At 32.6% G+C, this 14,435-nt stretch overlaps 1 protein-coding gene across 1 annotated transcript; it reads left to right on the top strand.

Moving 5' to 3' along the window:
• The first annotated feature begins 4,333 nt into the window (after nucleotides 1-4,333).
• On the top strand, nucleotides 4,334-5,407 carry LOC130460818 (uncharacterized). Its single transcript, XM_056828413.1, has 2 exons — nucleotides 4,334-4,610; nucleotides 4,731-5,407. The coding sequence occupies exons 1-2, from the start codon at nucleotides 4,334-4,336 to the stop codon at nucleotides 5,405-5,407; spliced, it is 954 nt and encodes a 317-aa protein (XP_056684391.1).
• The last annotated feature ends 9,028 nt before the right edge of the window (nucleotides 5,408-14,435 follow it).

Raw genomic sequence — 14,435 nt, 5'->3', positions numbered from 1 at the left:
AGTACCAGTATTGTTCTGTAGCTGCTTGCCTTTCATAGCTTTCATCACTTCTTGACAGATTGCATTTAGCATCTCATTGCTTACAGTTCCAGTGTCATTATCAGCATCATCCAGAGGACTATCAAATTCAGCATTAGTGTGAGCATTAGCAGCAATTCTGCTTCCCTGTGGATTACTTCCTTTTGAAGCTTTGATTGTGTTATACCAATCAGGATAACCAATGATCTTGAAACATTGGTCAACTATATGACCCTTCCCTTTGCAATGAGTGCATTGTTTGTGGAGCTTTTCCTTTTTCAGATCTCTCCAATCTTTCTTTCCTTGAGTAAATCCAACACCTCTGTAAGCCTGTGCAGCCATAGCACTGCTATTCATGGCATTGCATTCTGTTGCAGCATTACTTACTTCCTTCTGTTTCTCAATCTGCTGAGTGATGGAGAATACTCGATTTATATTTGGTAAAGGATCCATAGCTAAAACATTAGTCACAGTGTTTCCAAAACCACCATTCAAACCAAGCAAAAATTTCATCATCTTGTCTTCTTCTTCAAATTCTGCAACCTTCTTCATGAAGTTACAGCTGCACTGCAACATAGCACCACAAGAACAGGTAGGAAATGCTCTTAAATTCTGCATTTCATCCCAAAGTTTCTTCAGCTTTCCATAGTAATTGACAATAGTCATGTTCTGCTGATTCAGGTTCTCAATTTCCTTTTTCAACTGATAGATTAGAGGTCCATTGGATTGACCAAATCTTTCAGTTAATTCCTTCCACAATTCCTCAGCAGTTTCAATGTAACCAAAATCATCAACTAGATCATGATTCATTGAACTCAAAATCCAGCTAATTACCATAAAATCAGCACGCTTCCATTTCAAGTAATCCTTATGATTTGTTGCAGGTTTAGTTATGTCACCATTGATAAATCCTTCTTTATTTTTAGCAATTAAAGCTCGCTTGATATTTCTACTCCAGCGCATGAAATTAGTACCAGAAAATACTACAGCCACCAATGCAGAAGTAGGATTGTCTGAGTTTGCAATGAAATAAGGATCAAGATTGTTATTGTTACCTCCTTGATTCATGTTGTTCTGTGTATGCGACTGATCTTCGTTTGAATCCTCAAACGCCATCACAATTTCACTCAATTTAACAATGTGATTTCACGAATTCACAAGATGAATTTTCGTGCAAGAAAATTCGCAAGAAAATCCTCAAATTCACGCAAGAAAATCCACAATCAAATGAATTTTCGCAGCAAATCTCAGGATGAAATGATCACAAACAGAAATGAAATCTGTCAAGCAATCAAGATCGAGTAACCTCAATCTCTTATCAGAGATTCTGCTCTGATACCATATAGAAGAGTAGCGTATTATTAAAGCAAATTGAGAGAAAAATCAGTTTTGTATTAACTGAATCTCATGATCTGAAATGAGAGAGGAGAAGCATTTAAATACTACAAGCAAGCCTAACAACCTGCTGACTAGGACTAACTAACTTGTAACAACTTGACAAAATAATAAATAAATGCTATATCTTCTATAATAAGTACATAATCAAACTTTGGAACTTGTATGGAAATTTCAAGTGGTTCTTCAGTTTTGGCTGACACGAAATTGGTTACTCGTTGTGATGAACAGGTCAGCTTTTGAGCTCGGGCGATACCTAAGTCATTACTTGGAAAACTTTAACTATATTTTTTGCAAAAATAAATAAATCATAATTAACTCCTAGTGTTATGAAAGGATTTTATCATCACGACATCACTTATTCTATTTCATTTGCATGTCAAGTCATTTTCCTTTCTTGTTCCCCTTAATTCCTTCTATCAAACCAAATAATGGAAAATAAATTATTTATTTCTCCTTCTTTTCCTTTACTTTACTAATGTTGTACCTAATAAACAACCTAATATTTCATTTCCTTAGTTCTTGTTCGATCAGCTGCTATTCATCCTCTCTGGCCGGTTTATTGTCTTCTCTTTCATTTAATTTCCATCAAGAATCAATGATACGTAGCAATCAAGTTAAATTGACTCAAATAGAGTTAAGAGTACACGTTATGAATCCTTGACAATTACATTTTGCATAAAGCTTGGAGCCCTAGGAAATTCCAACTGTTAAATGATATCAACATCTTCTCGTCAACTTTGACAGTTTTGACTCGCACCGCATTTATTTAAACCCAATAGAGTAGCAGATTATGTTATTTAAATCAAAAAAATAGCGGCGGCGAGTCGGCGACTATGTTATATTTAGCTGCTTAGGTCGGAAATAGTCTAATTTTTTCAAAAATTAGATTATTTTCTACCCTTCTGCTTTTATTTTCATTGTTTTCTATTCATGTTTTTTCTTTTTGTTGTTTCTTCCGTTGGTTTTGTTTCCAATTTATTCTTGAGTTGTTCCCAATTTACTTGGGTTTTTCCTAGATTTTTTTTAGTTCTTGAGTATCATCCGTGAGTTATGTATTTTCTTTGAATCTGTGGTATACAAATCTATTTTATCATTGTAGATGTTGTATGACTGATTATTAATGATATTGTTATTCCCATAAAAAAATAAAAAAAATAAAAACTATGTTATCTCTAAGTGGCTTTGTATTATGTTAAGAACTATAGACCCATCAGAATATTGACCTGTTCACAAAATCACATATACTACTAGATTTTAGCTCGTGCGATGCATGGAATTTTTTAAATGGTTAAGTTAAAATAAAACTCATATAGCAACTGCTATAGTTTATGATTTTGGATTGAATTTCATTTTATATTTATTTTTTTAATTATTAGCGAAGTGTTTGTTTTTTTGGATGAAATCTAATATATATATATATATATATATATATATATATATATATATATATATATATATATATATATATATATATATATATATATAAAGGAGGCATATTTGCTGAAATATTAGAGCGCCACCTAGGATTACTAATGTTTTCGGCCAATAAAAAATAAGATTTCTAATTTATTTTTGAATTAAAAAAATCGAGTGCCACGTAGATAATTAATTAGGTGCCACGTAGATATTTAAATTAATTAATTAATTAATAATATATACAATTCCATCCAAAATCAAACTCTCTAATAATTAAAAAATAAATCTAAAATAAAATTCATCCAAAATCGTTTCGGCCAATGAAAAAATAAGACTTCAAAATTATTTTTGAATTAAAAAGTCGAATGACACGTAGATAAATAATTAGGTGCCACGTAGATATTTTTATTAATTATTTTCTTATAAACAATTTCGTCCAAAATCAAACACTATTATAATTAAAAAAAATCTAAAATAAAATTCAATCCAAAATAAAAAAAAACCCAATCTAATCTAATATATAAAATATAGCAGTTGATATATATAGGAGTTTTATTTTAACGTAACAATTTAATAGAAACATTGCATCACATGGGCTAAAATCTAGTTCTATATATTAGTAACTAATTAATAAAAATATCTACATGAAACCTAATTATTTATGTACGTGACATTCGACTTTTTTAATTCAAAAATAATTTAGATTTTTTTTCATTGGTCGAAACCATTGGATTAATGTTTGGTTTTTGGATTTAATTTTATTTTCGATTCGTGTTTGATTTTGATTGAATTTTATTTTAGATTCGTGTTTGATTTTGGATTGAATTTTATTTTAGATTAGTCTTTAATTAGGATATAATTTTTTTAAATATATAGTGTTTGATATGGGATGGAGTTGTATATAGTAGTAACCAATAGATTAATTAAAATATCCACTTGACATTTAATTATTTAATATAAAATAAATTTGAATTTTATTTTTCATTGGCCGGAACCATTAGATGTCCTAGGTGCGCTCTAATAGCTAAGCAAGTATATATATTAGATCAGATGAATTCTTTATTAAACTTTTATGTACTCCCTCCGTCCCGGAATACTTGACCTGTTTTCCTTATCGGACCGTCCCTTAATACTTGACCTGTTTCTAAAAATGGAAATATTCTAACAATATTATATTATTTCTCACTTCACCCTTATTAACCTACCTACTCCATACAAAAAATAATTAAAAATTCAACCCCTATTCTCCCTCAACCCCACCCCTTTACACATTTCCTACTAACTACATTAAAATAATACCCCACTATCAACTACTACCTATTAAATTAAATAAGTCTATTCAAGTCCCTTAAACCCTGTGCCGGTCAAACCGGGTCGAGGTTTCCGGGGACGGAGGGAGTAGTACTCCGTATATTATTATTTTCCAACTAAATAAAATTCTTATTCCTCCCTACCAAATAAAACAATTAGGGTAATCGCCAATTGTTGGAGACTGGATAAAATGGAGGCTTGCCGGAGAGCCGATTGGTCGGGGCTTTGCACAGAAATCCTCTCATTGATCGCCGGTAACCTTGAAACTCAACTCGACGCCCACAATTTCCGATCAGTTTTCAAGAATTGGAGTTATTCTATCTCTTCTCAAATCCCTAAAACCCTACCTATTATATCTTCTGGCTATCCAAGTTTCCAGATAACAGCGAATGCAGTCTGTCTTCTCCGATCACGTAAATTCCCGGAATCCAAACCCTTCCTCATCACTGTCGAAGAATTCGAAAAAGGTAAGCTCAAACTTTACTACCCACTTTCTCACAATAAAATCATTACGGAACACCCTTGGATTTTGAATTTATCCGATTGTCACATCTCTTTACTTTGCATCGGATTCATGTGGAAACCAGGATTTAAACTTGTTTGTCTGTCAAACCCTTCATCAATTGATAATTCCTTCAAATTCTTCCGGCGTAAATCTGGTATTGTTTACATAACTGAACTCACGCGTCATCAGATGTTATCCCTCGATTCCAATCGGGAATTTGACGACATTGTTGAATTCCAGAACAGGGTTTTCATCCTCCATGGTAAAGGGATACTTTATGCTTTCTCATATGACTCAAAATTAAAATACGAGTGTGTTGTTTCAAACCCTCATGTCTATCATCGATCGAGTCAAAAGCGTCTTGTTGTTGATGATCGCTCCAATGTCTTGTATTTAATTGTTAAAGGTAATGACATTTACAATTGTGGAAGGATACATTTAGAGGTGTGCAAGCTAAACGAAGAGGGTGGTAACTGGGTTAAAGTTCGTACCATTGGTAAAGATAGAGTACTGTTTGTGGGGGCTGATTGGTGTTTCTTTGCATCTACTGCTGATTTTCCGGGTTGTAGAGGGAATTGTGTAGTCTTTCATGAAAGTTCTTTCTCGCCGTACAAGGAAAAGGAGTATGAAATACGGGTGTTTCATTTAGAGGATGGAGATGGTGGACTCATATCTGGTTATCCTGAATATACTGGTGTATTGTGGTCACCTCCTCCTTCATGGATTCTCCAACGAGACCTTCAAAAGGAAATTCGGTAATGGTTTTGACCTGCCGTTGTAGCGATTCTACATGGTAAGAGGTGAAGGCCTTGTTTAGTTTTTCTTTTGGTGTGTACTGCACGGTTCTATTAAATTGTTATGAAAACTCCTATGTATATACCAATTTTGTATATTAGATTAGATTAGATTAGTTTTTTATTTTGTATTGAATTTCATTTTAGATTTTTTTTAATTATGAGAGTGTTTTTTTGGATGAAATTATATATGCTTAATATTAATAATTAATTAATAAAAATATCTACGTGGCACTTGACTATTTATCTACGTGGCATTTGAATTTTTTAATTCAAAATTTATTTTAAAATGTTATTTTTCATTGGCCGATACCATTAGAATTCCTACGTGGCGCTCTAATATTGGATTAATGTTTGATTTTAAATTGAATTTTATTTATTTGATTTTAAATGAATTTTATTTTAACTTTATTTTTTAATTATTAGAGTTTGATTTTAGATGGAGTTGTATATATTAGTAATTAATTAATTAAAATATCTACGTGGCACCTAATTAATTATCTACATGGCAATCGACTTTTTTAATTCAAAAATAAATTAGAAATCTTATTTTTTATTGGCCGAAACCATTAGTAATCTTAGGTGGCGCTCTAATATTTCAGCAAATATACCTTCTTTATATATATATATATATATATATATTAGATTAGATTATGAATAGTAATGCTGAATTAGCATAATTTTTTGTGAAATATTTTCATTGTTAAAAACGTGACCTTATTTGCACTAACAATCTTAGTAAAAAGTGAAGTAGTTTTGTGGTACTTAGACATCTATAACTTTTCATATACAAGTATATAACATCAGCATATTGAAAGCCGCCGTGTTAACAGATACTCTCTCCGTTTAGAGCAGTGCGACTATTTCTAAACGGAGGAATCACGAGTCATACAACATGAAGTCAAGGTGTGAAAAAAACTACATGTAACAACCAAAATCAAACAAAATAAAACATCACGTGTGCATGAATCTTAAAGGGGAGGTAATTAGATTGCAACAGTCGGGGCATAGATCAAGGGTCCTTAGTCCTTACACATAATCTTAGCAGATAATTCATGATTAGTGTGTAAGAACAAATGACGGAACATTGCACACATAGTGCAAAGTTTTGATCTGTTTTTACAGCAGTTTAGATTTTCAAACGAGCAATTGGATAAGAAGCGTATGAACTTCGTAATCCATACTTCAATATCTCAAATTACTATCATTAAAAATATTTAACATCTTCTACGGTGTATAAAGGGCCGGGTTTGAGACATGAAAATTGATTCATTAGGTTAATCGTAATTCGGATTCGGGGCGAGTTCTGGGTGGATAGGTTCCAGTCCCCTCCCTATATATTCTGTTCAGGGCACTCTCGATTATGGATTGCATCTTTATCCCTCGTCCGTCACTGATTTGTTGTCCTATACCGATGCGGATTGGGGTGGTTGCCCTGATACACGTCGTTCGACGTTCGGTTATTGTGTTTTTCTTGGGGATAACTTGCTTTCTTGGTCATCCAAAACGACAACCAACCCTGTCTCGTTTGAGGCGGAATATAGGGGGGTTGCTAACGTTGTGGCCACACTGGTTCATTGCGACAATCTGAGTGCTATATATCTTTCGGGCAATCCGGTGCAACATCAGCCACCAAACATATTGAAATGGATATCCACTTTGTTCGTGAAAAAGTGGCACGAGGAGAGGTTCGTGTTCTACACGTTCCGTCCCGTTATCAGATTGCTGACATTTTTACTAAGGGGCTCCCTCAAGTATTATTTGAAGATTTTCGGGACATTCTCAGCGTTCGGAAACCTCCCGTTTCGATTGCGGGGGAGTGTTAGAATATATGGCACATATATTCTGTTAAATGTAAATTATGGTAAATAATAGAAATAGTCAACCTACTAGAATTAGTTAGCTAGAATAGCGAGATTGCTTTGCATATTTCACGCAAGATATTTCAATGTAATTTACCTATATAATGTACTAAGAATGATAGAATGAATTACGGAAAATATTCTCTTCATCTTTCACAAGGGATCGAAAATGAGTTCTTCCTACCAAGTTCAGCCCCAATCACCACTAAATCAACAGGCAATTGACATTCATTAGGCTAATCGTGATAGTACGTATTGCTGGCTTTCTATAGTAACTTAATTTCAAGCATTAATCATGATTAATTAATTGCTGGCTTTGTAAAGTATTTTCCAACATGAATGACCAGTTAAGTCTTACCTGCATGCATGTTGACACTCATGGCTCGATACACGGAACAAGTGTCCTTAGTTCCTTACGGCTTGGCTTTTGCTTGTCAATTTACATAGACCAGCTCATTAGCTAGACTCCACCACTTTTAAGGATTTGTTTATGATGAACATTGTATCTTTAATTAGGTAGATATAGTTTATGATTAAATCTCGTTTATATCATTTTTCTCAGTGACTGATCTCTAAATAAAAAAGTGATTGAAAGAATAAGATGCATCATTTTTGTCAGTGACTGATTGAATCTCGTTTATATCTCTCTCCTATTTTAACAATGTGAGACTATCACACGTAATGTTTCATGGGTCAGATCTTAACAAAAATCCATTGTATTTTGTCTGTATACTTCTATAATTTAATTTCATATGATTGCTTCTAATTAAATTTAAAAAGTTATCTATGAAATGATGGTATTTTTTTTAAGTAGTTGGTGCAATAGATAGACATACGTTTTCTTTTTAAAATATATATATACTTCACAAACAACATAATAACGATGACAACTAGTTTTATACAATGTAGAAGTAATTAGTCACTAATTAAACCCTCAAAATATGTAAACGTACAAATAAAATAAATCAAGGGAATGTTGTTAATTGTTATGTTGAAACTATAGTAAATACCAATTAGTTTTGTTGATTAAAATTTTTGAAGGTACGTAGTATTCAAAATATGAGATTGAATACTGTGTACATGCATCATTGTCCCCGTAACTCTCTCTACACACACATAAAAAAAATAAAAAAATAAAAATAAAATTATGCACTTGTGATTTTGCTCTCTTATAAAATTAAGATGCTAGCAATCTAAAATGCGGCGGTGGGACGTCGGACGAGTAAACAGATAACTTGAAGGCTTGATGTTGATTTACATGCATCGTCATTGCACAAGTCATTTATTTCTTAAAATATACGTTTTGTATTAGAACTGCTAATCTTTTACTAAATTCGTAGTAATAACTCAAAAACAAACAAGTGATGCAACAACTTGAACTTTAGCGTAATCAAAGAAAACATGCTCCTACTAAATTTCGACTTAGAAGCAACCTCACCTTAATAGAGAATGTTCAATTCTATCTCCTTAGCTGAGTTGAACAAATGTGTTGGCTTAATAAAATTGCTAGATTATCTAAGCTAGTAGGAGTTTAAAATGATCGAGCCGAATTCTTCTTTTGATCATTCCCTCTCCCTTATCCTCCGTTAGGATACTTTAGATCGGCCTCCCAAATTAAAGGGTCTAAACCTGATTCTTCTTTCTTTATACGGAGTATAAACAAAAGGATTGAGCCAGCCAACATATATACTCCTACTAAAATGGTGGTTACAGTTAGACCTGGAAAAACTGACCCGGACTCGAAAAATCGACACGATTGATCCTATCTGTAACCCGAAATTGATCCAAAATAATAACCCGAAAACCAAATAGAACCGACCCGAAATTGAAACCGACCCGGAAGTGATTTGACCTGAAATGAACCTATACCCGAACGATTCGAACTGAAGTACCCGACAAAAACAAACTAACCCGAACCGAAAATAACTGTAAAATTTAAATCAAATTGAACCGATTCGAACCGAAAAGCACCTTGAATTTACCAATTAGTTTTAAGTACAAGTTTTTTTTTAAAAAACATTTCATACTATTACTCTTATTTTATTTAATATTATTATTATTGTTATTATTTTCTTTTTATTAATTTATACTCTTTTGTGTTATAAGAAAAAGCTTTGATAATTTTACGATAGTGACCACCAAATCTAAAGAGAAACATCTTAATCAAAACTCGAAATCCGTAAAACTCGATCTAACCCAAACAACCCGATATAAGCCCAAAAACCCGATCCGATATTGACCCGAACCAGACCCGACCCAATTATAAAAAACCGTAGTTACCCGAATAGATCCGACAGTCCGACACATACCCGAAACCGGACCCGAAAGAAAATAAACCGAAATGACCCGACCCGAATAGATTCGGTCCAAATCCAACCCAAACGACCCGTTTGCCAGGTCTAGTTACATTTCATGTACGTAGTATCACTATATGGTGGTACCACTTGTATGAAAGGAAGGAACATGAAGGGTAGAATTGTCTGTTTACATTTTCTGAAATGATGCAACTATTTAGTAACAGAGTAAGTACAAAAACCAAGTTAAGCTTAATTAAAGGATAATTAGTTATACAACTTTCTTCTCTTTAATCGAAGAATATTGACACCAATTGAGAGGGACCTTCCATTCCGCAGAAAGAACATATTAGCTATGCATCATCATGATCCAAATAATGCTAACTACTTCTTGACCTTAGCCTTTCATTTCAATAGTAATTACCAATTATTATTTAATTAACTTATAAATTTTTCGCGGCTCGTACGATTTCCTAAGGGACCTTTACTGCTCATTTGCTACACAAATGGTACTTTCATCTAGCTTTATAGTTAATTACCTTAATTAAAGCATTATATTCAAATGATCTCCAATTTTTATTAAGAAGAATAATCTATACGTGAGTCGAGACTAATTACGTGGAGAAAGAAGAAAGAAGGAGTACATAACAAGTTTTTTGATGCAGGCAAGGACTAACGTATGAGATTGATGAGTCACTTTACTTATCAACAATTAATTTTAGGATGAATCCTTATCAGACTTATATAATCATATGCGGTTGGACTGTCCTCTACCGTGGTCCAATGGAGTTTATCAATTTTCATTACAAAAGTTGAAAAGAGTATGTTGTAGTAGCTAGTTGTCATCATCATACCCATCTATGCTAATTAAAAAAAAAATATAACTCAAGATCATTAAAGCAAATTATATTCCCTCTTTACTTAGCTTATGTAATTAATTTAATACTTGTCATAAGATGACTACTTAAGCAAACATAATTGGCATAATGACCATAATCATTGCACATCACTCATCCCTCTTTTAACTCCACTATATATATTTATATGATCTAGCTCTACTAGGTTAATTAACACATAATCACTCCACCTTAATTATCATACAAAAACTAATTATTACACCATAATGTTGAAGTCTAGAGGGTCAATCACCGTCTCCTTCCTCCCGAACTCGGCCGTTCTAACGGGGTGGTGCCGCCCACGGAGGAGGTTGAGAAGGCGGCGACTGAGCTCGGTAAGGCTAGGGAATCGGCGTCGTGGGGTTAATCTGGGCCCACGGACGGTGGTGCATTGGAGCTACATGGCGGGCCCATTCCGGGTGTTGAAGAGGTTTATGGCTGATTTAGGGGCTAATGGGAAGTGGATTGAGGCTTATTTGAGGTCCTTGACCATTTTAAGGCCACAAGCATTTCCCTTGATTTGATTTTTATTTTTATCTTTATTTTGGGGGTAAAGGGTGGTTTTTCTTGTGTTGAACTTATTTTCATTGTTTCTTTTTTTACCATATCATTTTGTTGAATGTGATGGTAAGTTGTAAGTATAATTTTCATGGAAGTGGGATTATATCAAGGAAGTAAAAGTGGGCAATTTTTTTTCTTTTTTGGAATCTAATAAATGTGTAAGGTTCTTATGAAGTGTTGTAATTTTGATGAAGTATATATATGAACTGAAGTAATATGATATGGAATTTTTTCTTACCGAGTATGAAAATTCGATGCAAACAATACCATTAAAAGATTTTAAAGATTGAAAATATTCTATCATGTTATGATGAATGACTAGGTTTATGGATACGTTTAGAAGTGTACATGATTCTCAAATATCGATCAACGATCGTTGTAGGTCTTGTAGCTCTCCATTGGAGATTGATGTAGAATTAAAGTTGTTTTTGCTTGATCAATTAGCTTGCATGTTTCCTAAGGCTTTTTAGGAGGGTGTGACCGTTCATTTTAGGTAAATTATTATAATTACTCCGTATTACTAGTTGTATCATTTAAAACTATAAAATTAATATGTTGATGTACATTTCTTTTTTACTTCATACATTAAGGCTCCGTTTGGTAAGGCGTAAAACGTTTTCATTGTAAAACAATTTTTCATGGAAAACAGTTTTCAAGGGAAAATACAATTTCAAATTAGTTTTCCTTTGTTTGGTAACTTAAAGGAAAATGGGAGAAGATGGTGAAGATTGAGTGGAAGAAAGGATAGGGAGGTAAGGAGGAAAGAAGGAAAAGTGGTTTCCCTCCCTTTCAAATGGAAAAGGGTTTTCCATCATTGAGAGAGTAATGGAAAATTGTTTTCCATCCCTTACCCAACCAAACAACGTAAAATGATTAAAAAGGAGAAAATCATTTTCCATGAAAACGTTTTACGCCCTACCAAACGGAGCCTAAAGCTTTACTTAAACAAAACCTTTAAACGAAGTACTAGGTATGTTAATTTAGCCCTCCTATTAATTAGAACTTTCATGGGTCGTCCACGTTACCAAACCACCAGCCCGAACAAACCGACGTTCCGACCACCGTGTAGCTAGATGCCTAGATCGACTTACACATACGCATTATACGTAGTATCAATTACTTGCACAAATTATTCCAATTACTTGTTCAACTTTTTTTTAACACACATACGATGGTTATATTAATACCCAAATTCTTATATGAGACTGTCCTCACCATCAACTGATAGTGAGACCAGTTCACACTTGCGAATTTATGTATGTTACTTCTATAGTTTAGATATGTTACTTTTTTTTATAATTTTAGAGGAGGTACTTTTTTTAGTTTAGGTATGTTATTTCTATAGTTTATACATGTTACTTTTTTTATACGGAGTAGTTTTAGGGGAGATACCTTCTTAGTTTAGGTATGTTATTTCTATAGTTTAGACATGTTACTTTTTTTTTATAATTTTAGAGGAAGTATTTTTTTTAGTTTAGGTATGTTACTTTTATAGTTTATACATGTTACTTTTTTTATACGGAGTAGTTTTAGGGGAGATACCTTCTTAGTTTAGGTATGTTACTTTTATAGTTTAGACATGTTACTTTTTTTTTGAATAATTTTAGAGGAGGTGTTTTTTTTAGTTTAGGTATGTTACTTCTATAGTTTAGACATGTTACTTTTTTTTTATAATTTTAGAAGAGGTACTTTTTTAGTTTAGGTATGTTACTTCTATAGTTTAGACATGTTACTTTTTTTATAAGGAATAGTTTTAGGGGAGGTACATTTTTCGTTTAGGTATGTTACTTCTATAGTTTAGACATGTTACTTTTATATATATATATATATATATATATATATAGTTTAAAACATATATATACATGTTACTTTTTTATATATACATATATATATATATATATATATATATAATTTTAGAGGAGGTACTTTTTTAGTTTAGGTATGTTACTTCTATAGTTTAGATCTGTTAGTTTTTTTTTATAATTTTAGATGAGGTACTTTTTTAGTTTAGGTATGTTATTTCTATAGTTTAGACGTGTTACTTTTTCTTTATACGGAATAGTTTTCGGAGAGGTACATTTTTAATTTAGATATGTTACTTCTATAGTTTAGATCTGTTACTTTTTTTTTATATAGTTTTAAGGGAGGTACGCTATTGGTTTTGCGCTCGTCACACCATCAAGTTGATGGTGTGACTGGTCTCACAGGAGACGTGAAGCGTTAGCCTAAGGTTCGGTACATAAGTCTCCCTTACAATATATATTAAGATTTGCTTCAGCTTGCATCAACACTTGTTCAAATAAGCTCTGAAGTCTGAACCCTTGACTCAATTACTTTGAATAAAAAAATGATTTGAAGCAATCTACTAATATTAAATGGATAGCTTAGTTGGTTAAAGCTTTTTTCCCGGTTCCAGATGATCCTGAGATCGATTCTCATCCCCGCCATTTATGGCTCATTTGCACCCAAAAAATAAACTAATATTAAATGGATTGTTTTCTAAGGTTTTGCTAATTATATATAGGAAGTAGATATATAGATTATGTGACCCCGAATCAAATCTAGTCAATTCGTGCCCGACCTAAATGGATCCAAATGACTCGTTTACCCGCTTCACTTTATTAACGTTGTAAATATCAACATACTACTCTCTCCGTCCCAAAAATATCTTCCTGCTTTCATAAACGAGCGTCCTAAAATTATCTTCCTGTTTCTAATTTTGGCTACTAAGGTCCCCACTTTTTCATGTACTCCCTCCGTCTCTTTTTGTTTTTTACGTTTGGTATTTTTCACGCGTTTTAACGATTAATTAAATTGCATCGAGATTCCCTCAATTTTTTTATTTAAACAAGATAAATTACGTTTATTTATAATGTTTTATTTTTATCAAAATTCTGATATTGGGAAATGAGAAAATTTTAATGTTCCAATGAAAAAGTGTGAAATATTAAATGACATAATGAATTTAATTGGTTAAAATAATAATTGGACACAAATTTTGATAGAATCCTAAGTCATTTGTGTGATAATATAAAAGAAAATGTAAAGAACATTTTGAAATACCCAAAAAAGAAAACGTAAAGAACAAAAAGAGACGGATGGAGTACTATATTAATTAAAATTGAATTGAAAACTCCACCCATGTACTATATTTCACTTTTCCCATGTACTATATATTCTCTTTCACATGTACTTTATTGCACTTTTCCATACAACTCAATCATCATTTGTACTTTATTTCACTTTTTCATGTACTATATTCCACTTTTCTTAAAATCCGTGTTTTTGGTCAAACAGGAAGATAATTATGGGACGGAGGGAGTACATACTTAATATATGTGCGCGCAAAGTTTTGGTAAATTTTTCAAACGCGTCCAACT

Source organism: Spinacia oleracea, chromosome 5 (assembly GCF_020520425.1).
Source record: "Spinacia oleracea cultivar Varoflay chromosome 5, BTI_SOV_V1, whole genome shotgun sequence".
NCBI lineage: Eukaryota > Viridiplantae > Streptophyta > Magnoliopsida > Caryophyllales > Amaranthaceae > Spinacia > Spinacia oleracea.
Note: the sequence above shows the minus strand (reverse complement) of the source record. Positions and strands in the feature narration are given on the sequence as shown.